The sequence below is a fragment of the Podarcis cretensis genome (genome assembly GCF_951804945.1).
Source record: "Podarcis cretensis genome assembly, chromosome: 5".
In the NCBI taxonomy this organism is placed as follows: domain Eukaryota; kingdom Metazoa; phylum Chordata; class Lepidosauria; order Squamata; family Lacertidae; genus Podarcis; species Podarcis cretensis.
The window spans coordinates 31,866,538-31,892,681 of record NC_137174.1 but is presented as its reverse complement, the minus strand read 5'-3'; the positions used below and the strand labels follow the sequence as shown (position 1 = coordinate 31,892,681).

At 45.2% G+C, this 26,144-nt stretch overlaps 1 protein-coding gene across 1 annotated transcript in view; it reads right to left on the bottom strand.

The window, feature by feature from the left end:
* TBATA (thymus, brain and testes associated) overlaps positions 1–26,144 on the bottom strand; it is a 44,778-nt gene that overhangs the window by 6,082 nt on the left and 12,552 nt on the right. The window contains exons 5-21 of the mRNA XM_079976518.1: positions 24,871–25,035; positions 22,501–22,582; positions 20,342–20,513; positions 19,424–19,476; positions 13,905–14,092; positions 13,048–13,182; positions 11,823–11,930; positions 11,152–11,268; positions 10,443–10,582; positions 5,686–5,836; positions 5,230–5,387; positions 4,284–4,452; positions 3,157–3,264; positions 2,823–3,035; positions 1,855–2,069; positions 1,058–1,158; positions 733–854 (exon numbers count right to left, since the gene is read on the bottom strand). Coding sequence (XP_079832644.1) covers positions 733–854; positions 1,058–1,158; positions 1,855–2,069; positions 2,823–3,035; positions 3,157–3,264; positions 4,284–4,452; positions 5,230–5,387; positions 5,686–5,836; positions 10,443–10,582; positions 11,152–11,268; positions 11,823–11,930; positions 13,048–13,182; positions 13,905–14,092; positions 19,424–19,476; positions 20,342–20,513; positions 22,501–22,582; positions 24,871–25,035 — 2,397 coding nt within the window. The remainder of the gene's footprint in view (positions 1–732; positions 855–1,057; positions 1,159–1,854; positions 2,070–2,822; positions 3,036–3,156; positions 3,265–4,283; positions 4,453–5,229; positions 5,388–5,685; positions 5,837–10,442; positions 10,583–11,151; positions 11,269–11,822; positions 11,931–13,047; positions 13,183–13,904; positions 14,093–19,423; positions 19,477–20,341; positions 20,514–22,500; positions 22,583–24,870; positions 25,036–26,144) is intronic.

The window sequence follows — 26,144 nt, the reverse complement described above, 5'->3', positions numbered from 1 at the left end:
CTAAGGGTGGTGGAACCACCAAGAGGCCCCCCCCCCCCCACTTATCTTAGGGAAAGAGTTAGTCTTTCAGATATTTAAAGGATGTGTACTCCCCACTCCACCCTAGTTCCCAACAAGAGAGCTCCCTTTTCCTAAATAAAGGGAGGAAAAGAGTCAAGATGTTTCTATACACCACACAGCAAGGCCTCACCCCCTCATCCTAAAGCAGGTCTTCTACTATGACATTGAGCCAATTATCACTCAGCAGCTATCTTCAGGATTTGGGCTGGTGTGAGGAAAATGCCAAGTACCTGCCTTGGTTTCCAGAGCATTATTGGCCATTGAAACTCCTCCTCCTTTGGAGTGGGGACCACTGCCTAAGCAAATTGGGACGCATCTTTTTTGTATAAATTGACGAATACCACTAATAAAAATTGGGAGAGGGAGAAATCTGTTGAAAATTAAAGGGTATGCTTGGACAACAATTACACATTGCCCATAAGGCAAGGGTGAGACCTAAAAAATATTCAGAACCGTCTCGAGCAACAACAGAACAATGAAATATGGGCTGGATCTAGACATGTAAAAATGCATTTCAGGAAAACTCGTTGTAAACCTCAAAGTGGGAAGCCACGTTGGCGAAAGATGGGACTTCACAGCGCCACCTGGTGTCGCAATGTTATAACGCATATAAAACATTTTTTCTTTACTAATGTAGCCGAGTCCACAATGGTGCAATAGGAAGCGCCATACCTGAGCTGCTTGGAGCTGGTAGCCATGGCTTAGGATATTGAAACTGGTGGTGCTCTTCCTCAGAATGCCAATGTCTGAGAACAGGAGATCCAGGCCAATGGTAGAGAGAGTGTCATTGGTGGCTGAAAGGGAGATCCGAGAAAGAGACACATAGCTTCACATCACGGTCAAGGAATATTGCATGAAGAGGAGCAGACAGCTTTCCAAAGGTTTTAATAAAAGCGTGGCAACATGGGAAGTATCTGTCTGAACATGTGGTCTGACCCCTTGACCCCAGAATATGCAGGAGTCTATGGCTGCCTAGTGCACGAGGGGGAAAAGTTACCTGTCACTGGTCCTGAGAAGGAGATGGAGCTGCCAACTTCAGAGGAGAGGAAGTAGTAATTATTTATCTGCGGGTCATTCAGAACCTCTTTAGCGACCTTCCTGTGGGGGAAACAAAACAAAAAAAACCAGGAAGGGGTGTGTGATATGGACTATATCTGCAAAGGAGAGTAAACTTGTTTTGGGGAACCTGGCTGCCATTTTGGAAGAGGTTAAATTGATTTGTGAAATATATGGTAAATGCAGAGAAGGAGGAGTGCATTCCCTAGAATAATGTAGAAAATCTGTGACCATGGACACCCACAACGTGGGGGGGGGGGGAGGGCAGAGAGGTTAATTTCTCACTTTAAAAACAACCAGTGCTAGTACATTTTGCCTTGTAGTTCAGGTGCTACAAATGCTAGAAACGACCGCATCCTGTCAGACAAGGATTTCCGCTTGTGCAATGGGACTTCCTCTTGTGCAGGCACCCACACTCTCCCAACTTGCTCCAGAGTGTTAGGGGAACCCCTAAAGTATATTTGAGATACACTGGGGAAGAAGAGGGGGAGAAGCAGAAATCCTTTCACTGACAGAAACATTCACTTAGTACTACATTGGATCCTACCCTTACACTTTCCTATAAATGAAATCTGAGAATCTGGGGATTATGATTCATTGGGATAGAGCTGCCTCCCCTTGCCCCACACCCTGTGAATGCCTATGTCTGCCATGTTCCTAAAAGCCAGTTTGAAAGTGGGGTTGTTCTGATCTCTCCCCAAGCCCAAACTGAATATTATCATACAAGGATATTTTTACCTGGTTGGATGATTACCGGAGTGTACGATGTTTTGGATTTTTGACAGCAGAAATCTTGACATTTCTGGTTCAAGTTCTCTGGTGGCCAACAGGATATTGGTGAAGTCCTCTGGCAAGGGATCATTGTTCAACAGGATTTCTGCAGCAGCCAGCCTTGAAATTTTTGGATAGCGTCTGTGCACTTCATGGAATATGCATTTCATTGCCATTTTAACCTGGCAACGCAGAAATTGAACACAGTCTGTTTGTTTTTAGCATGACATTCAGCAACTAGGTTTGTACAGAGGTCATTCATGAAACCAAATACCTTTCCAAGCTACAATTTTAACCCTGACATACTAGTTTTCTACATGTAGGGGTCTCCCCCATGCTCTCAGTCATGTAATCTCTTAATTGCATTGTGAAGTGGTATAGTCACAGGAGGATTATACCATATGCTCTATTTTATTTTTTTGACAGGGTGATATATTTATACCCACTGTGGTCACCTCCACACCTATACATTGAGAGCATTCTTATACCACTTTACCAGTCATGGCTTCACCCATAGAATCATGGGAATTGTAGGCCTGTAAGGGGTCTCCTAGCCATAACAAACTACAGTTCCCAGGATTCTTTGGGGAAGCCAGGACTGCTAAAGTATTATAAGAGTGCTCGCAATGTATGGTATGGAAGTGACCCTTGACTCTCCCTAAATAAGGGGAGTCTGTCTCAAAGTCCAGCCTCAGAATATCTCCAGGTCCCACCAGTAGCGGGAGATGGAGAAGAAGGAGGAATATAACCTTTCAAGCAGAAGTGGAGGAACCTCCAAAAACCACAGAGGGTTGGTGAAATTATTTTCTGTTGCATAAACCGAGCCCTTCTTGGCACAAGAGGACCTAGAATGTTTCACTGATGAAAGCTTACATAGGAAAAAAAAAGATATATTTTTGGGAAATGCTCTTTAAGTAACGGAGACTGTGCCATACCGTGCTTGAGATGTGCTGTGCAGAATACCTCTGTAGTGCGTTCAGCGCTGTGGCTGAGACCGTGGCAGAGCCCTCTTCTGCATAATGCAGGAAGATGGGGATGGATTCTGGCAGCAGAGCACTTTTCAGGGACAACAGATAAATCACCCTCTCAGAGTCCTTCTTGGTGTTCTTGAGCCTTTGCACGATGGAGTCTACTTCAAGTCTTACTTCCTGTTTGTTTGACATAGGAGACACAAGAAAAAGGGAGGTGGGCACTAAATTGACAAGTCTGAGCTTTCCTAGGTGAGGGTGGGTGGGAGTAGAACAAGGCATTGGACGGGCGTCAACTCACTTGAAGACCACACAGTTTCATTTGGCACAGCTTGCCAATCAGGCTGCCGATTACAATATTCCCCGTTTCCCAGGTGGCTGCTTCTAGTTTCTTTCCATTCAGCTTATCCTGGAAGAGGAATGAAGACCGGTCATAGCATAGAGATGCCTGAGAAATTTGATTTGATTTATTTGTTTTTGCAAATTCCAATCGGGGATGACCTGATCCACACCTCTTGGGAGTACCGGGAGGATCAGAACACAGCCTTCCTTGGCACTGTACAAGACTTTTGAGCTGCTGCCTTAAAAAAAATGTATCGGAAGATGACTTGAGATGCATATTTTGTGAGAAAACGTGTTCAAAAATACCTATGTGAGCATGGACTTTCATGCAGGTTTTTCACACGTGCGTGAGAAATGTTGGTTGGCAAGGCCAGAAGCAAAAGTAAGTAGAACAATGAATATAATTGTTTTCTTTTGTACACCAGTTTCTACACACTCACACATCTCTCTGTATCCTCCATCCAGACAAGCAAGAGTCCTTATCTAAGTTCAAGGATGCCTTTCAGCTAGGCAAAATCACTTAAGGAGGGTGCAAAGCAGGATGTGTGAGGGGGTGTGGTCTGGGGATAGTCCTATGGGCCAGATAGAGTCTTGTATTCAGCTCCCAGAACAGAGATGCCCCCACCCCTAGCTTGAGTGTTAACCTGCATATATGAAGAAGCCACCACTGATGAATCACTGCCAATATTAGCTACCAATGGATATCGACTCAACATCACTTGTTTCAATGGAGCCAGCTTAAACATTCACCTGAGAGTCATCATGAGCTGAGCACTCGAGTACAGTGCACAGGTGTGTGAACAAGCCCAAGAAAATCACTAGAGTGAATTCTAGGTTTCCAGAACGTCACATTCAAGCATTTCACATTTTCAAGTTCCTTCCTTTCCCAGGGCAGCAAAAAAAAAAGGAGCAGTTTGCCCCCTTTAATTTCACAAAAGCCCTGTGAGGTAGGGCAAACTTGGTAGGTCAAACTACGCCCAGATCTCAGTCTCTGTCCATCCTACATCACAGGGACATCCATTCATAAATTAAAAGGGTGAAGTACAGCTCAAGAAAATGCCCAGAAAAATAAGCCACAGTACTTACTACCACCATGCGCAAGAGCTCCTTTGAAGGGCGAGGGGAGAAGGCTGCAGCGTAGAAGAACTTCTCCAGTAAGGCGGCGTTCTTTTTGCTCCCGAAACTGAGAAATTCAGACAGTGCCATCAAGGAAGCTGTAGAATGGGCAGCCACTGCAGCTTCAACGTAGAAGGACCTAAAAGGTGGGAAGGGGCAGAAAGAAAAGATCAGGTGTGCTGGAAGTAAAGGAAGAGACCTGCAGAGAACCCAGGATTAACTAGATAGGTGCAAATTATAGAGACGGTATATAAATTAGATGGGCATCTGACATCAGGTGACCCAAAATTTAATATCAGCACCACGCACTGTGTGACAGCAAGGGATGGGCAAATCTGTCAATTTTTGTTTTACTCAGTTTCTCATTCTTCCATTCTTCAGTTCCGTTCTCCATATTTTCACATCAGTTTGTTGTTGGTTTGTTTGTTTTTTAAATTAAAAAGCCTAGAAAATTCATAATCTCTTTCATTCAAATGTCTCTTAACATAAATGCTCTTGCATGCAGTTTTGCCCAACAATTTTTTTTCCAAAGCCATTTTCTCGAATATAATGCAATTGTATATGACTTCTGTTACTATATTCACTTTTATGCACACTTTACCCTAATAAAATGCATTTTTTTTGTATCCATTGCTTGCCTAGAGAAATGTACCGCAAAATTCCTCCTGCAAACACATCAGAACAAATGCTCAACAAATAGCAGGTGTCCTTGAAGCTCCCCACAAACTGTGTGCAAACAAATCAGGAAAGGTGCTCAGCAAACAGGTTGTCTGATTTTAACTGTTGCAGACCACCCTGAGTCATCCCTTTAGAAGGTTCTGAGTAAAAAAATTCATTTTCAAAATAAATACACAAATAATTTCCAGGGTCTTAAGAAAGAGTAATTCTTCATTTGCCCTGCCGTCTCTTTCCTTACGCCATCTCTTCTGGTGCTTTCTTCAACAACAGCAGGATGTCTTTCTTCTTGGCATCGCGCAACATCTGGACAACTTTGCAAAAATGCCAAGTGGTCGATGCCTCAGAGAGATCCATTCTGCGTCTCTTTTTAGCCAGTGTTTTCAAGTAGGTTTTGAGCTAAAAGGGAGAGAGGAGGAGAGAGAGAAAGAAATTGAAACACACAAACATCCTTCTTCATAACAATATATATCAGCAATCTATGCTGATGTAGATTCCAAAAATGGAAATTTGCAGAACTCCTTCCTGACAAACAGTCTCCACAAGCTATGTGCTGTTTTCACACCTTGTGGACCAAGAAACCAAGGGATGAGGTCTCAACGCTCTAAATAATTCCTGATCGGACCTCCTCTACTCTGAAGTTTAAATAGAAAATGGGTAAATCTAGACATAAGCAATAGTTTTCTGTTCCACTCACAGTTGGGTACTGGTTGTTGGTTCTCTTGACAGGATCACTCGCTATGTTAATGGGTTGCGGTTTCCTCAGCACAGCCACCAGGGCTTCCTGAAGACTTTCCCCCGGTAATTCTTTTGATCCAGGCACTTGAGTCACAAGTTCAAGGTGTTGCCTGGGGAGTGAAAAGACACTTGTTGACAGGGCCTCCATCTTTAAATATCATGAACATAACTTACTGTGTGGCATGGACTCACATTTGAAATTATGACAGCGGGGACCCCTTCTGAACCAAAGTAAGGCACTTTTAAGTTTAGTTAGGTGCTAAGTATTGGTAAAAATGCAACACTCAAGTGTCCACAGTATCCTTGCAAGAGGAGAAAACCAGAACAACTTGGGCACGTCCTCATTAACACTCATTGGCCGCACTGTGGGCGTGGCGTAGCTAATTGGTTTATGACCCCAATTAGCAGCAGCTTAATCTTCCTGGAGCCCGGCACGTTCCCCTCTAGCTGCGCCTCTTTGCTGCTCCGATTCTCCCGTTCGCCACGCATGCAGAGTAAATAAACACAGCGGAGCTGTTGCTTCCCGGTGTCAGCTTAGAAGCTTCAAACACACCCAGGCGTCTGTGTGTTTATATAACAGTGTTTATTCAAGCAGTAAAACAATAAATCAGCACTTTACAGTCTCTCCCGGACTTCTAGCGCTCATGGCTGCCGTATCCCTCGGAAGCCAGAAAAACAGGAAGTGGAATCAGACCACTCCCTCAGTCACGCCTCAGGAATTGAGGGACGTCACACAGAACTCTTTAACCCTGTGAGTTCTGAAACCATTCACACCCCCTCTTCCCTCCATTCCTGAGGTGACTTGGGTATTTACCTTTGCAGACCTCTGTGAGATCAGTCCCTTTCCCAATGCCTTGCGCCTTCTCTTGGCGTTCCCGTCAGGCACCTGTGGAACCTCCTCACAACTCTCAGGTTCGCACTGTGCGAAACCAACCCACACACCTGTGGCCTGATACCTCTCAGGTGGAATTCCCTTCGTGGCACGACTGGACCGCCTGGGCACAAACTCAGGTACTTCCTCTGACTCACTGTGGTCAGCAGGTGTGTCCTCTGCATCACGGGATTCCCCCTCTGACTTAAAGCGTCTTCGAATTCTCTGCATTACACTAACAGGAGACGCAGGCTCACTCTTGGGCTCTCTTTTAACAACTTGTGGAGATGCCCCACCCTGTTCCTGACCCTGGTCATCGACCTGGTCTTCATCAACAGGTTCAGCCTCTCATTCTCCCTCATCCTCATCCTCAGACAGACATTCTGAGAGAACGTCACGCCTTGCAGGAGTCTTTGACCAACCATCCTGCTCATAGAACTCAGCATGTTTACTGACCAGAAGCTTGGTCTGATCACCTTCCGGATATGCAAACCTCCAACCTTTAGTGGCTGGCTCATATCCACAGAAGATCATTTTCTGGAACTTGGGTCCACCTGGCTTTTGTAGCGATTTTGGCACTGGCACAGATGCCGGCGACCCGAAAGCACGGAGGAAATGAACCTGGGGTTTCCTTCCGTGAAGCATGAAGAACGGGGTGTCACCTACCATTAAATTGTAGGACCTATTCCAGGTGAAATTCACAGTCCGAATTGCCTCCATCCAAAAGCTTGGAGGTAACCCAGAGTCTGACAGCAACACCTGTGTAGCCTTAACCAGAGCTTCACTTCTGAGCTCTGCCACCCCCCTGTCTTGAGGAGAAGTCACCTTGTGATGTATCCCTTTCTGGTGAAAGAACTTCTGCAGAGCAGACCCAGTAAACTGTGCACCTCGGTCACTATTGACTGCCTGCACCTTGGTGGAGAACCTTAGTTCTATCTCCGCAACCCAATTTTTAATCGGTTGCGCTGCATCTTCCTTGCATTTCAGAGCATGGGTCCAGGAATTCTGCGTATGATCATCAGAAATCGTCAGCAGAAACCTGGCTCCTCCCAGACTTGGCTGTGCCATGGGACCAAACAGATCTATGTGTACAAGTTCAAAAGGTTTTGTGGTTACCCTGTCCACCCTGGGGTAACTGCACCCTTTTACCTTTGCTCTTCTGCAAGCCCTACAATTTAGGGATTTTCCACATTCCTGTATTTTACAACCTTTAGAGCACTCCGGTAACATCTGGATTTCTTCAAGAGAACTATGGGCTGTCTTCTTGTGCCATGCACACGCACATGAAACATGAGTGGGAACTGTAGCACGCATAGCTTGTGTCCTCTCAGCCTTCCCCTCACCTCTCAGAGGCGTTTTAAGAATAAAGAGATCATTCTGCCCCTTTTCAACTCTGACCAGTTGCTTCCCTCCTTTGGAGATTGTACAAATATCGTTTTCAAAGCAAACCTTAAACCCCTTCTGCAACAAATATGGGACAGATAAAAGACAGTGTTTCATCCCAGGTACAATGCAAACTTCCAACTGCTCCTGCAAAACAGAAAGATAAAGATTTGCAACATTAGACACAGATTTCTTTTCCCCATTTGCAAACTGAACAGTTTTTCCAGCTGGAACTGCCTTGCAATTCCACATCTCGACAGCAGGGGTCTCTGGAATCAGATTTCGGTTCGCTCCAGAGTCTATAACAAAACATAGGTCATTGTCTCTCTTAGAGCTGTTTTCAAACATTGCAAGACTGGCTGTCAGTTGATAAGCATCCTCATTGTCTCCAGCACGCCCGCCTTGCGCGTTCCCACGCCTGGCCCCCTTGCTGGGCTGGTTACCACGGAAACCTGGCTGGCTCCCATGGGAAGCGACCTTGACAACATCCTGCCTCATCTCCCTGCTTCGGTGGGGGCAAGAGCGACGCAAATGTTCAGTTGAATTGCAAACAAAACAACGCCAAATAGTGGAAAAAGCCTGAACCGTGCATTCCGCTGGCTTAGCTCCGCCCCTGCAACCGGAGCTCCCGGTGCCAGCTCTGCCCTCTCTGATACGTCGTTCCTCTTCATCAGATAAGCGTCCTGTCACGTAAGCAAGCGTCAACGCTTGGGGATCCATCGATTCCAGAGTTAGACACAAATTGTCATAACTCTTGTCCAGAGAGCTGAGCAAAATGTACACTTTCAGCTCCTCAGTAAAGTTAACTTGCAACAGTCTCAGTTGGTTAAACACAGATAGCATCTCAGTTACATGCTTCCTGATGCTATCCCCAGGACGTAACTTCATCTCAAACAAGCGTCTGGTGGTGTGTATCTTTGCCCCAGCTGTGGTTCTGTGGTGCACCCTTTCCAACGCTTGATAGGCCTCAAAAGCAGTCTCCAGCCCCTCTACCAAAGGCAGCTGTGATCCATCCAAACTAAGCACAATAGCTCCTAGAGCTTTGTGATTTTTTCTCTGTGAAGCGTGGGCATTTGCAATGTCTGCCGCTGAAGCACCTGCCGCCGCTGGGGGTAGTGGAGGTCCCTGAACAGCCTCCCACAGCCCCTTGGCTACCAGCCATGCCTTCAGCTTTCTGCTCCATTCCGCCCAATTTTTGCCATCCAGTTTTTCAAATGGAACGGTGTACGACTCGTGGCTGTCTGCCATTTTTTTCCCCGGGGCCCCAGCCTACTCACGTCAGCTCTCCGGCACTTGGTTCTCAGCTGCTCCTTCCAGCAAGCTGTCTCCGACGCAGGACCACAGCACCGCTGTTGCTTCTTTTCAGCTGCTCTCAGCTCCTTCCAGCCAGCTGCTTTGCCTCAGAACGCAGACAGGACCTCCGCTTTCAGTAGCGTCCTGGCCTCCTGGCTTTAAACACATACCGGCACACGTCGCAACAGCTTGAAAGCAGTAATTAGGGCCTCCATAACCTGTGGGCGTGGCGTAGCTAATTGGTTTATGACCCCAATTAGCAGCAGCTTAATCTTCCTGGAGCCCGGCACGTTCCCCTCTAGCTGCGCCTCTTTGCTGCTCCGATTCTCCCGTTCGCCACGCATGCAGAGTAAATAAACACAGCGGAGCTGTTGCTTCCCAGTGTCAGCTTAGAAGCTTCAAACACACCCAGGCGTCTGTGTGTTTATATAACAGTGTTTATTCAAGCAGTAAAACAATAAATCAGCACTTTACAGTCTCTCCCGGACTTCTAGCGCTCATGGCTGCCGTCTCCCTCGGAAGCCAGAAAAACAGGAAGTGGAATCAGACCACTCCCTCAGTCACGCCTCAGGAATTGAGGGACGTCACACAGAACTCTTTAACCCTGTGAGTTCTGAAACCATTCACACACACTCCCATAACCTCCTAGCAGCTCCACCAGACACATAGTGGTCTACTGTGGTTGAGTGAAATAGATATGAATTCAGGTGAACTCCTTGGTGTTTTATGCAGGTTGTGCAAATGGGAGAGACAGTGCTGTTAGGGTGCTGGACCAGGACCTGAAAGAGTAGGGTTGAAATCCCACTCAGTCTTGAATAACACTGGGTGATCTTGGGACAATCAGTCTCCCAGCCTCACTTCCCTCACAAGTTTGTGAGGATAAAACAGGGAGGAGGAACTGTGTATGCTCACCTTAAGATCCTTGAAGGAAACATGGGATATAAATAGATGAAGACATTTGAGAAATGGTGAGGAGGCCCTCAACAACAGCCATTAATACTACGTTGTTGCCACTTGTTTGGGGCTTATAGGTTTTTCCTCATATTTTGGCCTCAACTCCAAGGAAATCAAGATTCTACAGGACTCCATTTTCTAATTCTGACCAAAGAAGGCACCATTCGCCACCCCCAGTGTGCCAGGCCAACTGAATGTAGCAGCGCAGAACCAACCTGGAGGTGATATCGACTCCAATGGAAGACTTCAGGTTTAGAGAGATTGTATGACTTTCTTCGGACAATGCGGACTTGAGGAGCTGTCCTTCCACAGAATAAAGACTTTTACTTACAGGTTGCCACAGGACTCCAAACATCTGTAAAAAGAAGATGAATATTTCCTCACTAGACCCTGGCTCCACTTCTTCAGGTTGCCTGGAAGGGCAATCCTGCTCCATATAAAGTTAGCTTTATCTAACTTTCAACCAGTCAAACTAGATAACTAAAATCAACCAGTTGCTATTAAATATTATAAAGTGCCATTAGCCTCCAATGGTTTTCCTCTAAAGAGAAGTCAGACCCCAGTAAGTGGTTGCCTATGGGAAAATAATGTTGCTGCCTCAGTGCAAATAATAATAATAATAATAATAATAATAATAATAATACTCCGCCCATCTGGCTGAGTTGCTCCAGCCACTCTGGGTGGCTTCCAACACATATGAAAACCTAATAAAATGTCAAACATGTGGGAGGGAGGGAGAGAACTTAATGTGCACTCTATGTATGGCATTCATTGAATATTGCACAGTGAATCAGCCTAGGAAAAGTAGTTCTACATGGACTTTGAAATCAAAACCCACTAATTTTCAGGCGCAGGATAGACTGGTATTTTGAAAGTGGTTAGAGAAAGCTGGAAAATCGGTAGAGAAGCAATTATCAAACTTGCCTTGTTAACAGAGCTGAATCCAAACTTTGTTCTTTTGCATCCATGTAGGTCTTTTGTCTTCAGAACAGAATCCTTGGAGACTGTGTAAGTCACTGGGCAGCTCCCAGAAATGTCATCCTAAACATAATAAATAGGAAAATTGGGAGTAGAATAGTGGATGCTAAATTAGCCCTGTGTTTGGTTCAAATGTCTTTTTTACTATTCCAGTGATGGATTTGGCTGGATCAGATGTTTTCTGAATATGCTGCAGACTCCATCCAGACGATGCAATAAATGGGATTCTGGTGCGCTGACTCATCTGTAACAATGGTGGTGGATCTGTAGCCCTCCAGCTCCCATCCACCATTGCAAAAGGGCAAGGAGGATATTTTCCAAATTCCACGATTCCTACACAAGATGCACAAACGCTCTTTATCGATGCTGAAAGCACTTGGTGTTTGATTTTTTGCAAACAGAAAGAGTGGAGTGGCTACACGAGCAGAACTGGCCGATTATAAAGTTGAGGCACAATGAAATAAACCCCCATGGCACTTCCTTAATTGTTGGCCTTATTTTGTGGTGGGCAAGAGCACTTTTTAAAGACGTAAAAGGTGCTAGGTATTCCAAGTCATATTACAGCTGTATAAGAGTACAAGAATACCACAAGAAAGAAAGAAAAAGCCTTGTTTTACCTCAGTCACTGTCCCAGGGTGGGTCTGAAACTGGAGAAGGCTGACCAGGCCTCTCTTCAGCTCCAAAGTTAAGGGGCTTCCAGCTTTGTCTTCATAGATGCCTTCAACCTGCAAAGTGAAAGCAAGGCCATGGTGGGAGGAAATCCTGAGGAAAAAAGTGACCAAGGACAGCAGAAAGAGGTGCATGAACTAAATGGTCATCATTTCTCTTCCTCTTGGGCTATCAGTAGTTTGATAATGAGTAACAGCAGCATGAGGTAGGAAAATTGGAGTATCCCAGACAACTTTTCAGACAACAGAAGGATGAATTGTGACTCTGAGGTGAGCAGGCCATCCCAGGTCCAACACCACAGACAGAACTTACGCACCTCCTCAAAAGGAATGCTTTTTCAGCAAACTCAATCCACACACTTCAGCTGTTAATTATCAAGCATTTAAGTCAGAGCTGTGTGGAAGCGGCCTCTTGAAATTTTGTGCCCCATTTGTGAGTAGGGAAATTTGGTGGGTGGGCTAAGTACTCCACCAAATTTCTCCAGGGTGAGGAGAAATTCTCCAGTGGTTTCTCAAGAGGGAGGTTTTCTACTTGCAGTGGCAGTAGAACAACTTATTTTTTTCCTATCTAAAGCACCACTTTAGCTAATGGGGCCTCCTGCTGCCGCCGCGCCACCAAAGCACAATTTCTGTTCTCATCCTGAAGCAAAGTTCTTAACCCGAGGTACTATTTCTGGGTTAGCGGAGTCTGTAACCTGAAGCGTATGTAACCCAAGGTACTACTGTAGATAAAAAGTTATTTGAGAACTGGAACATTTTAAAATGTTCACCGAAATATGAAAGCACAGGCTTCTGTTGTGTCCTTTGCAATATTAGTTCTATCCTATATTTATTGTGAAATATATCTGGCTGAAGCAGGCTGGGTAGTACAGTCACTTCCATCTCCTCCTTGGCTTGCACAAGTGCATTATTAGTGGTGTTAATACCTGGCATACTACCTGATACTACTTGGGCACTGCCACTAGCCCATAGAAAGCTATGCTTGTGGTTTCTGAAGGGAGCTTCCTCTTAACTCAGGCAAACATGGACAATTGTCCGCCACTAATTGCTTTCTAATGACAATGAAAAGTATAAACATCCTTGTTGGCGATGTTGGCTACCTTGCATGAAGCTGAAACTGGAGAGAAAAGTGAGCAAGCCTTTACCTCAAAAAGTCTGCCTCATATTAACATACCTTCCCATTTTTCCAATGAAGGAAAACGGGCTGCTCCAGTTCTGTAGTGTTCAGTGAAACTTGGGCAGGTTGATCGTTGTTCTCAGTCTGACTCTTACTTTGTTCCGGATCGTGATGGAGTTGCAGGCCATGGATCTAAGTTCCCAAAATGAGCAGAAGAAAATTACGACTTTTGCCCACCTCCCCAGTCCTTCAGAGTTACACCACTGGGCCAGGTGGTCTGAAGGGGACAAGGTGGCACCCCTTCTCATTCTCTCTCTTGCTTTCCCATCCCACAATTTTTTTGCAAATGCACCACACTGTGATGTCCCTCTCTTCTCCCAGCTGAAAGCAGTGGGGCTAAGTGTCTATAAACAGAACAGGTCTCCAAGAGAAGTATCCATTGGTTATTCTATGTACCCAGGGCTAGCCTGAGGAAAAAGACCTGCATTTTTCTACTCCCCTTTTAATAACAATGCTAATTATTTGTCCAATCCCTTTTTAAAGCCATCTAAGTTAGTGGACATGAGCTCCCCTGCTGGCAAAGAATCCTATAGTTCAACTATGTGCTTGCAGTGTATAAAATAATAAGCAACCTTCTTTTGCTCGACATCTGTGCAGATAGTGTTGGCAGGTAATGGGGAGGGTTGTTAGTTGAGGATGATCATTTCCAGATCAACCTGAGTTATTGGTCAGACTAGGTGAACATTCTAAGTGAGCAATGTCAGTTCTAGTGCCGAACAGAAGCCCAGCGGTAGCAGGAGAAACATACAATCTGAACATGCTTAAAGAAATCTCTGGCGTTGGTTAGTAATGGAAAACCAGTGTTTCCCCTCTCAATCATTTAAAACCCATTGTAGGATGAAGACATCACCAACTTGGACTTGGAGAAGGTGCTCCCCGGCATTGCTGGGATTTCTCCACACGAGATGCACATCAACCAGAGCTTCAGCCTGCAACTTGCTTCCTTGCAAAGATGGCCTTGACAGATATCTTAGCTGGCCACCCAGTGAGTAGCGGTACTGGTATAGGATTCCTGACTTGAAAGATGGTGCCTCCAGGTTCTCTATAAAAGAGTCCTACACTGAAGTCACTGGAACACTTTTAAATAAGATGCTGAGTCTCAGCTGGTCCATGTGAGAAGGAAGGGCTGGATTTGTTGGAGGTGCTGGACCCCAAGAATACTGACCAGTTGAGTTTCCCCACCAACCTCACAACCCCCCTTTGCTAAGGCAATGTGGCTTGGTCCTACATCACCCCAAGGATGGAATATCAAGCTCTTATCATGTGCACTGTAATTCCTTCTCATGCCATGAACAGCTGGACAGAGGTAGGAGAAAGTCACACTGGATGGCAGAAAAAGGAACAGCTAGATCAGCATAGTTCTGTGTGATTATCTGTCATAGGTTTTGATTAATATCATAATATTCTGGAGGGGCAGTGCAATTATTATGCTCACTCCTATAGAGTGTGGGGAGCCTGTGGGCCTCTGTTTTTTTGGACTCCTTATCAGCCCCAGCCAGCATGGCCAATGGTTAAGGATAATGGCAATTGTAGTCAAGCAGCTCTGGAGGGCCGCAGGTTCCCCACCCCTATTTTAAATAGACGAGATAACAATCATTGCTGAGATATTACCATGTCTGCAGGAAGATGCTCTTAGACACTATTACAGATATTAATGGACATTTGTTAAGCCTGATCCATGCTAGGTTTTCTTCGAAGTAAGTTCTAATGATTTGAATAGGATGAGACTTTCATAAAATATATTTAAAATTTCAGCCATAGAGCTTAATTTCTTTTGGGGGGGGGGGAATCAGCCCAATCCAGTTAGAGTTGATCATTTTCAATCCCCATTGCCAATAGCTTTAAAAATGTATTTATGGTAATTTTGGCTGAGGTGTGCCCCATCTGAATCGTCTTAATATGGATTCTCTCCAATTTAAGCCACCGTAAATTGTAGGGTTTAAAGATCCTCCTTGCGAAACGCTAGGATGGTCCAATATATTGTGTTATTAAAATGATTGTTGTTTTATGTAACACGCCATTTGAATGCTCATAGCAACCAAGTAGTTACATTTCATAACCCATTTTGATTTGGGATCCTTAATTCTGCAAAAAGTCCATAGCAGATCCAAGGACGGGGTTAGGGCATAGCTGTCAACGTTTCCCTTTTTTAAAGGGAAATTCCCTTATTCTGAATAGGATTCCTCACAAGAAAAGGGAAAAGTTGACAGCTATGGGTTGGGGGGGGGGGGGAGGAGCATAATCAGCTTTCCACTGACAGTTTGGTAGCTATGAAAACTAAGTCACGTTTAAATACTTTCCGTGCTACTTAATTTTATATTTCCCATGAACATGTGGAAAACAACAGGTGCTCAGGGAAATTTGCAGGCAAGGCTCTGGGATCCGGGAGCCTGAATCTGAGTCATAAAGAGCTGCCCCTCAGGATCCACTGGTTGATAGTTGCCATGCCAATAAATTGTACATAAATCGGACTGAAAAGGGTAACCTTTTCACAGCTTGCCTCCTTTGAGCTTGAGAATCGCAATGAGCAAATAAGTTAACCAGGACTCACCTCAGTGAGATACCGTATTTTTTGCTCTATAAAACTCACTTTTTCCCTCCTAAAAAGTAAGGGGAAATGTGTGTGCGTCATATGGAGTGAATGCAGGCTGCACAGCTATCCCAGAAGCCAGAACAGCAAGAGGGATTGCTGCTTTCACTGCACAGCGATCCCTCTTGCTGTTCTGGCTTCTGAGATTCAGAATATTTTTTTTCTTGTTTTCCTCCTCCAAAAACTAGGTGCGTCTTGTGGTCTGGTGCGTCTTATAGAGTGAAAAATACGGCATGCCCTCCCCCCAAGCTTTCCAGTGCCTTGTCTCTCTTACCTTTTGCTGCAGAGGGAAAGAAAAAGAGGAGCAGCCAGCAGTATCTTGAAGCTGCCGGCGAGTTCATGGTGCAGATTGTGTGTGCAAATCAAAATGCATGGATGGGCAGCGAATCCAAAAAGGGGGTGGGGAGAGACCCCCGAGCCAAGATTCACAATATATTGCGGCCAGCCCTGACTTGCTTCCTATCCCCAAATTACACATCACCGGGAAGGCAAATGATTAATCTGCAGCAGCAAAAGGTACTCAGGGCCTGGAATGTGGTGGATCAACATTTACCAAAGCTCTGAGGATGAATGCTGCAATGGACGTTTCAAGCGGAGCCTTTGGAATCTGCTTGCCTGTTTTGCAGCCTTTCTATTCCCTACCCATCAGCCCCCATCTGTAAGCAAGTTCTGCAAAGGGGCCCCCTTCACCTTCCTCCTCCAGAGGGAAACTGATGTGGAGGAAGCAGGCATAGCACTAAGAGGCAGCGCCTCTCTCTCTCCTCTTTACCAACATCAAGGGGCTCAGTGTTCCAGCCTCTAAGATCAAGTTACTTCAAGGGCAGGCTGGGAGGGAGGAAGAAGCTTGGCTTTGTGAATGCGCTTCTGGAGGAACGAGCACACACATGCATATGCATGCGCAAACACAGCCAGACAAGATCCATTCTAGCTTGTATGAAGGCTTCCCTCAAGCTGAATTGAATTGTTTGGGAGGAAATCATTCATAGTGAATGAAAGGCAGACCCGATACTTCCTTTGCTTGGATGAAATTTGGCATCCCTGATAGGGATCACATGGCGGCACAGAAAGTTTAGGTGTTTCCCTGACACTGGAGGAAGAGTCCCTTTGCAGAACAGGCTTTCCATTGCAGAAGAATGTGCCAAACCGCAAGCACTTTGCATCCTTGTTTCGCCTCAAGAACTGAACGGCTTCTGGAGGCAGGCAGAGGCATGTGTTGAATGTTTTTGCTCATCGTAGATTTATTGTTAAAGAGAATTCTACAGGCTGCCTTTAGAAACCCAACAGCAGCAACAACAAAACAATTCCGTATGATTAAATCCTTGTTTCACATAATATAAATTTTCATCAGCAAATTCCTGAGCAGGAGAAATCTTTCTCTCTGTCCTCTCCCCTTCACTCTAGTCAGTTTCACAGCCCAAACAGCTAACTAGAGCCTAGCTCTTTAGGAAAAGTTTCAGCTCCTCCACACCCAGGACAATTCAGAGCACTAAGCAGCAGCCTCAAACAACTAGCTTTTTATTTTTAAAAAACAAAGCTGCAGAATTTTATAACATCTCAATTGCACTCCTACTATGGTCATTAAAAAGCAAGCAAGCAAACAGCAGTGTGGGGATGGAATGCAAATTGTTCCAAGGGAGGAAATAATTGACATACTACCAGCTATCAAAGAAGGAATGAAAGGCTCTGAGTCCTTGTCTCAAAGTTCAGAATCGTCCTACAATAGGCACTATGCCATTAAAGGTGCACCTTCTATGTTCATCATTCTGCAACTTCTTGGTGTTCCTCTCTTGAATCATGCTGAATACCAAGCTGGGACACAGGAGGACACAGCGGAATGGGTCTTTCCAACGGTTTCAGAATTGTGCAGAGTCTCATCGAACAACATCTCAAAATGTCATCCCCTTTGAAGACTGCAGTGCCTCAATCCAAGAGGCACATTCTGAGATGTCGGGTCTTTCTAAAGAAGCCCTTTTTCTTGCAGCATTGTTGCCATTGGGTGAGTAGCAGGAGCGGTATCACTACAAGCTGGAGCAGCAAGAGTAGTCACATCAGGAGGAAGGATTCTTTCTAATTGGTTTGGTCTGAATGGTTTTGCTTTTCATCTGCAGAGGGGTGAAACTGGAGAACCTCTGCAGAGCCGATGTGCACTGAAAATGGAAAGCACGAATGAGACAGTTTGGTTAATGTGTTTCCAGTGGATATGAGTGTTATGTACTGAAGTTCTCACCCTGGGCCAGCAGGGGGATACTGTAGATAGTTATGCAAATAAGGGATCGAAAGTGACATTCAGTGACTGGATAGTTTTAGAAAAGTTGTTACAGTTACGATGTACTGGAGCTCTATATAAGCAGGCTGACTGAACCCTTCAGTTCAGTTCTGTTCTGGCCTGTGAATAAACAAGAGCTGTTTGAAGAATCGCTGTGTCGTCTGATATGTTCACCCACAACTTAACAATGAGAACCAGAGATTATGGCCACATTTTTGTAAACCCCCTGCCCAGATTTGCTCCCCTAAACACTATAAAGGCATACCACCAGACTTCCAAACCTCCTTTGGGCAACTAGGTAGCATAGGTATGAATGATGGCTGATTGCTTGCATCCACCGAAGTAAGCCAGAATCAGCAGAGAATTCAATAGGGTTATACAAATATAAAGTGGAAAGATAATCCAAGTTAACTTGGTGCCTGAGGTCAAAGATCAAAAAGGCCCACTTAGTTGTGTGTGGGGATGGGGAAATAGTAATAGAGAATTTTTCACCCCTTTAATGATATTCAAAAATATATATGAAGTATGAAGGAGACCCCTCAAACTGTCTAAGAGTAAGGCCGGAACGGACTAAAACCTAAACTTGAGACCAAAATGCTGGGAAGCGCTCATGAAAAGTAATCTGCAGGATAAATTTTGTTAAATTTTGTTAGCCACAGAACAGTAAAGTATCAATCTGTTTCAATGAAGGATCAGGGAGCCTGTTATTTAAAAACAGGTCACATTCACCGGTCATCCAGTAAGGAATGTTAATTACAAATATCTATCAAGTCCCATGGGAAGCATACATGGCTAATTTTCTTTCTCCAGTTTCTGGTTATGAAATATCAAGTCATGTCCTATGTCTAGGAGCATTGCTGATTTGGACTGGGCCCGCTGCCACGACAGAAAACGCAAACAGAAAAACCTTGCTTAAGTCAAAGATCACTTTGATAAACCTGAAGCTTTTTGAGGAAATGCCAGCATCTTTCGCTTTTCTGGATGCAGCTCACCAAAGGCTTGACTTCACATAGGCCCCAGGTGAGAACACCTTCCTTCTTTAGAAATACAGGAAACGATTGTGCCATCCATTTTGTAATTATATAAGCCCTGCTGTAATTATATGTCAGGAGGGCACGATGTTGGCTCTCTGTGTGGTTCAGCATGCACACACCAGGCATGAAGCATAATTCCACATTAAGTGCTTACACAATACATATGCAGTCCTGCTCCTCCGCCTTAGGGTAGCTCACTGAGCCTAAGGAGCAAGCATGCCCTGCGCAGATGGCCTCATAGAAAATAGTTTGATGGGAACATGTTGGAAGCTGAGCTGTGTAATTGGGCACTGCCCTTGGCTTATTCTGAGTCTAGAGTCTGAGTCTCAACCCACCTGAAGCACATCCAGCAGCTAATTTCCTGCTTAAGATTCCTACACAGGACATTTCCACTGGTTGCTTCAGGGATACCTACTTCATGCCTTGCATTTTCGAATGAAAACACAGCATTTTCTACAGGGTTTTTTTTGTTTTTGTTTTTACCTGGCTTTTCTTCTTCTGGGATAGGTTCTTGTTTTTGTCTCATAACAGACAGCCTGCAACAAAATAAACCAGGGCCAACATGATTATAAGAGAAGCTACGCACCTTGATCAACATTTCTGGCATGAAAACTACTTTTGTCATTTTGCGATCATCTTGGACAATCTGTTCATCTTCAGCATTTGCATAGCCCTTTAAATGGTTTCTTTCCAGCAGGAATGATGATGGGGAGACTTTAGCAGTCTGCTGGCTGTGTCCCTAATGTTCAGGCAGTGTCACATTTACATATGAGCTAAACAAGCTATAGCTTAGGGCCCCACTCTCTTGCCCCCCCCCCCCATTTCACTATTAATATACTTCTTCTTAATTGTATTTCAGTTCAACCATTACTTTGATAAAATACATATTTTGGTTTGTGCAAATGGCTTTGGATACCTATTAGGCCCATAAATTACCGTATAGCATATATTCAACACAAAAAACTGTGACAATTGGTTGTTGACAAAGGACAGCTGGACATATAAAGGGCCCCATGACCTTCAGTAGCTTAGGGCCTCATCAAACCTAAATCCAGCCCTGTGTTTATATAACATATAACCAGTGGGTTTGACGCTCTACTGGAAGTAGAAGATGATAACAATAATGAGAATGTATTAATTGTAGTCCATCCTAGCCACTTGTCCCAGCCACTCTGGGCAGCAAGTAGCCATTGATAGCTTTACCCTGCATGAATTTGTCTAGACTTCTTTTAAAACCATCCATGTTGCTTGCTACCACTACCTCTTGTGGGCACAAATTCCATGATTTAAGTTGGTGCTGTGTCAAGAAGTACTTTCCCCCATAACGTGTCTAGTTATTTTCTGTAATATGCAACAGAAATTCATTTTAGCAAACATTCAAAGGACTTGCAAAGAGGGCACCTGGACACATGATTTCTCCCAAGGCTGCGTTGTTTGGGGGCAAATCCTGAAGTATCTGGGGGCAACTGTGATGGATGCTTTCCATCACTTTCCATGCTTGTGGTCAGCTCCTGAGGATCAAGATGTAAATTGGCAGTGGCCGTCTGCAACAATCCCATGACAAGGTCCTTTTCTGCAGGGAGAGGAGAGGACATGTTTAGGAATCAAAAGATCTCACCTGCACAGTTTTAAGGTAAAATAAATAGGTTTGTTCCAGCTGCCCTTCTTTTCTTTCTGCATGCAATTTCACATATAAATAAGAATTAGCCCACAAGTTATCATTCCCATATAAAACTATCAGTTTGTAAATAACCAAATGAACCTGCCCAGACCTTGAGATATTTGAGGGGGATCTAGATAGAGCAGGGTTTCCCAAACTTGGGTCTCCAGCTGTTTTTGGACTACAACTCCCATCTTCCCTAACTAGCAGGACCAGTGGTATGCAATGATGGGAACTGTAGTCCAAAAGCAGCTTGGGACACACTGATGCAAATAAAGGGCGCATTGTGAAAATATTATCCAAGAAACATTTTATGCATATGAGATACAAATAGGGCCCAGTCTTTATTCACAGCTGGAGACCCAAGTTTTGGAAATTCTGAGGGTTGGTGATGAGAGAACAGGCCTTCTTTGTCGTAGCCTCTCGTTGATGGAATGCTCTCCTCAGGGAGGCCTGACTGGCACAAACTTTGTCATCATTTCAGCATCCAGCAAAGACATACTTGTTTCCCCAGGCCTTTGGGTAACCCTGGTGATAGGACTGTGCTTAATAACGTTTATGTGATTTTATTATTGCATTTTCACTTTGGCTGTAAAGTCACTTGGGGACTTCCTTAGAGGAAGGCGTTGTACAGGTTTAACATACCTGAACCACACTTAGGAATTATTCCTATGTTGCTAATTTAGGTGCATATCTAGGAATTTAATTTATTATGTTTATTCATCATGCAGGTTCATATACTGCTAAGTCACAAAAATGGTGATGTGCCTAAGACACTAATAAAACAACATAAACATAATAAAACAAAGAAAACTGCTCATAATATGCAGATTGAACACAGCTGAGTCACAATACCTGAATGAATAAAAAAGCTTTAAGTGTCCGATGCTTAATAGTGAGGTGTCTGCTTAATATCAGTTGGGAGTTCCATGCTTTTGGCACTGCCACTGTTAAGGACCTATTCCTGGTAGTTCCACCATGCACCACTGGCAAAGGTGTTGTATCTAATGGTCTGGCAAGGCTATATGGAGTGAGGTGGTCCAGCAGGTAAAGTATTTGGCCTGCTGGCATATTGGCAGCCAGGGCAGATATTTCAGCAGAGCTGATGTGTGCGGTCACGATGGCCCAGCCAGGGGTGGAGGAAGGGGAGGGCAGTGAGGGCAGGCTGCCCCGCCCTGGGTGTCGCCACTGAGGGTGTGTGTGTGACAAACTGCCAGGTGGCACTCACCGCGGGGCCTGCAGCATGCCTGAGCCACACGTCTCTCCTGGGAGTGATGCGGTGGCTTAAGTGCCCGCAGGCTCCATGCTGCCCCAAACAGTCCGCCCACTGCCTCCCCCTCAGCTGTAGGGCAGCTGAGTGGGAGGAGGCAGGCAGACTCCTCTGAGGCCCTGTGGAGCATCCTGCTCCAGCTGGCCCCGCCCCTGCGGGTGGCTGGCCCCATCCCCAGGCTGCCCCATCAGCTTGCTCTGCCTCTGGACCCAGCCCACTCAACAGCTGAGCTGCTAAATTCTGCACTAGCTGCAGCTCCCAGGCCAGTTCTAAGGGTGGCACCACACAGAACGCATTGCAGTAATGCAGGGTACCAACTCAAGGACCACATTGGCTGGGCTATATGCAAATGAGACATAGCTGGAAACAATGACCAGAAAATCAGGACTGACTTGTCGGCTGCACATTCTGCTGCAATCCCCCGGGTGCTGCTGTGTTGTAATGTGTGGAAAGGCCTATGCTTCAAGGTGGCATTGCAAACGTGCTGCATGCCCTGAGTGTTTCGATGCATTAGACAACAACCCACTGAGCTGCAACGGGTGTTAATAGGGGGAGATAGCTGATAACAAAATAGAGATAATCCACATTTCCAAAGGCTTTTGCTCCTTGCAGGCTCTGCATACACCTTACCCCTCTGCGCAGCCATGAGCAGCCATTGCTGGATCGCAGTCAAGGAATCTGTCTGCAGGATCTGACAGAGCAGCTCCAAAATCTGTTGGCAGAAGAGTACAGTGGGAAAGTGTCAGCACAACCGGGGTCGGAGTGACATTGAAACAACAGGGTCAAGAGGGTATACACACAGGCTTATCTCGGTAATTTTTATGCTGGTGAGAACTTTGCCCTACCTTACCATTCGTTGTTCCTATGGTGCAATCTCCCCACGCCTCTCCCCGCAGTCCCAGGCAGGGGTCAGAATGAGGACGCTGGTCAAACCCTTGGTGGGCTTCCATTTATACCTAGTAGCTTGCAGGTAGCAAGGTATGGAGACATATCTTAGGGTAATTACCCTCTTTTTCAGGGGTATAAGGTAAAGGTGAAGGGACCCCTGACCATTAGGTCCAGTCGTGACCAACTCTGGGGTTGCAGCACTCATTTCGCTTTATTGGCCGAGGGAGATGGCGTACAGCTTCCGGGTCATGTGGCCAGCATGACTAAGCCGCTTCTGGCGAACAAGAGCAGCGCACGGAAACACCGTTTACCTTCCTGCCGGAAGGTACCTATTTATCTACTTGCACTTTGACATGCTTTCAAACTGCTAGATGGGCAGGAGCTGGGACCGAGCAATGGGAGCTCACCCCGTTGCGGGGATTCGAACCACCAACCTTCTGATTAGCAAGTCCTAGGCTCTGTGGTTTAACCCACAGCGCCACCCGCTTCCCTGTTTTTCAGGGGTATAATTTGAGTCACATTGCATTTATTTGCTTTGAATGGCCGTCATAGTCTCCTCTTTTTTGCTCTTCAAAATATGGCAACACTAGAATGCTCAGGAATTCCAGGAAAGGTCCTGGGAACTTTTACTTGGTGTTGGAGAGTAACCTAATGCCATGGGCAGTGTGAGATCTTTCCCGTTGCCACCATACTCCCCTTAGGACCCCTCAATCCGTAGATAGGTGTGCTTTCTGAGAGTCCAACACTTATGAGGGGACAGAGCTAGCCCAGAGCCCAAGGTATAGCTTGCTTTTCTCTGTCAAACCCTGCACACATGCAGCATGAGCCAAGTGGATCTAGGCATGTTAAGGGGAAATATCCCTTTTGAGTCTGGCCAGAAGTATGCCCAGGACCCTAATACCAATATAAGGTAGCAGTAATGCTGAGGGACTGGCAACAGTAATCTTTGAAAGAGTTTCTGATCCAGGAGGGCCTTGGTTGACAGGTGGTTGTGGCCTGCCAATAACTAGTCAGTCAGGTCCATCAGGGAGATGCCTCAACATCTTTTGGAAGTTGGGAGATGGGCTATGGAAAAGTTGACTAAGGCCAGTTTCCCCCAGTTCTACCAGACAAAATCGATTTGTGTATTCAAGAGGAGAGACATGAACTCTCTGGGGGGTGGGGGTTGAGAATAAGATCTTAAAACAGGCAGGTTAGCATGCAGCAGGCCTGAGTTACACACCCTAGCAACAGTTGTGTCATATGAATCTCCGGTCTGTTTGGGCACTCGCTCTACTTGGGCATTCAGACAGTAGCTATTTAGAACCAGGTTTTATTCTTTTCAAAGAGTTCTGCACTAGTTGCCCATTTGCTGCTGGGCTGGGCCAAGTTCAGTGTGTTACTATTGGCCCTTAACAGCTTGGGACCAGTTTACCTGAAGTATCACCTTAATCCATATAAGCACATGCAGCTGCTTGAATTTGTGAAACTGGCGCTGTTACTGATGCCATATAATACTCATTCCACAATTGTAAGAAATCAATCATTTAGTTCAGCAGCATCTACACTTTGGACCCCCTCACCTATTGACACCAGGCAGGTTCCTTTGCTGTACTCTTTTCAAAACTTGTTTAAAACATTGTTGTTTAGGCAAACTACATGTACTTATCTCTTTTTTGGTTACTGTTCATTTTAATCATCTTTTGAATGTTTTTAAATACCTGTTTTTAACTGGGTTTTTTTATTAATGTTTTACTTGATAGTTTTGTAATCCACTTAGATTTCTTACAACCAAATGGTATATAAATTTTGTTTTTGTTTTTTTAAAAAAGATAAACATCTCCAGGCACTTTGCTGCTTTTCCTAACTTTTTCCCCAAAGCAAATGAAACATAACAATTGTGTGTGATAATTATCTGCTTTATCACATTTAATTTCTAATCCATTCTGAGCAGAAACTGTTCTTATTATTCCATCAATTATCAAATTTAATTTATAATCAGCTTTGAGCAGAAACTTTTCTTATTACTCCATCAATTAATTTCTAGAAAAATAGTTGTAATTGGTTTATGGTACAGGTTAAAAAGAAGAAGAAGGGTCTGTTTGCCCCCCTTTTTTTCCATGCATGGCTTACTATAAGTTCTTGGTCCCGGAAGAGCAGGGTCGCATCCTTGCCTTTATTCTTGGCATTGTTTCTGTGCAAACGGCGGGACGAATGGCAAGCTGTAGCTCGAGAGGGAGGTGGGATGAGGCGTCCTGTTTCTTCTGAGTATTGCGTCGCCCTCCGAGACTTTTCTGCCTTAAAATACAACAACAAGCTACAGTAGAGGAACTGGACATGGAAGAACAAGTCAGACACAAAATATTGCAATGCAGAGTGCTCCTGTCCAGAGTTGTAGTAAGCCAGCCATACCCTCTTTCAGGATACGCCATTCCATTCCATTCCATTCCCCTCCTGCCCAGGTTTTCCTTTCCCACCTGCTCTCATCTGTCAATCAGCATTCCATGTCTACTGAGCATGCTCTGATCTTGCTGAGTTGAGTTTGCAGCCTGCCCTATATCACTATTAGCATATATTAAAAAGGTAAAGGTACCCCTGCCCGTACGGGCCAGTCTTGACAGACTCTGGGGTTGTGCGCCCATCTCACTTAAGAGGCCAGGGGCCAGCGCTGTCCGGAGACACTTCCGGGTCACGTGGCCAGCGTGACATCGCTGCTCTGGCGAGCCAGAGCCGCACACGGAAACGCCGTTTACCTTCCCGCTGGTAAGCGGTCCCTATTTATCTACTTGCACCCGGAGGTGCTTTCGAACTGCTAGGTTGGCAGGCGCTGGGACCGAGCAGCGGGAGCGCACCCCGCCGCAGGGATTCAAACCGCCGACCTTTCGATCGGCAAGTCCTAGGCGCTGAGGCTTTAACCCACAGCGCCACCTGCGTCCCTGCTTAGCATATATTACAGCAAATTAATTCTCTGATTATGGATCTGATAGGGAAACTTTAATGTGGACATAAAATCGGGAGCCTATTTTTGCTCCAGTAAAGAAAACACATTTCTTAAGAAACCATTGTGAATCCATTTTCGCCACATTTAAAGGGCCCTCATACCACTTTAACAGTCACTGCTTCCCCCAAATTATCCTGGGAACTGTAGATTGTTAAGGGTGCTGAAAGTCCTGAAGAGACTTCTATTCCACTTACAGAACTATAGTTCCCAGAGTCTCCTAGGAAGAGAGATGGACCGTTAAATCAGTCTGAGAGGGGAGCAGGGGTCCCCCAGGATTCCTTGGGCGAAGCCACAACTGTTAAATGTTGTAATAGTGATTTAAAGGTGTGGCCTTTCAGTATCAAGAAAATTTACGTAAGACTCCAAAAATATGACATGGGGAAAGTACTAGATGTTGAAATCAAAA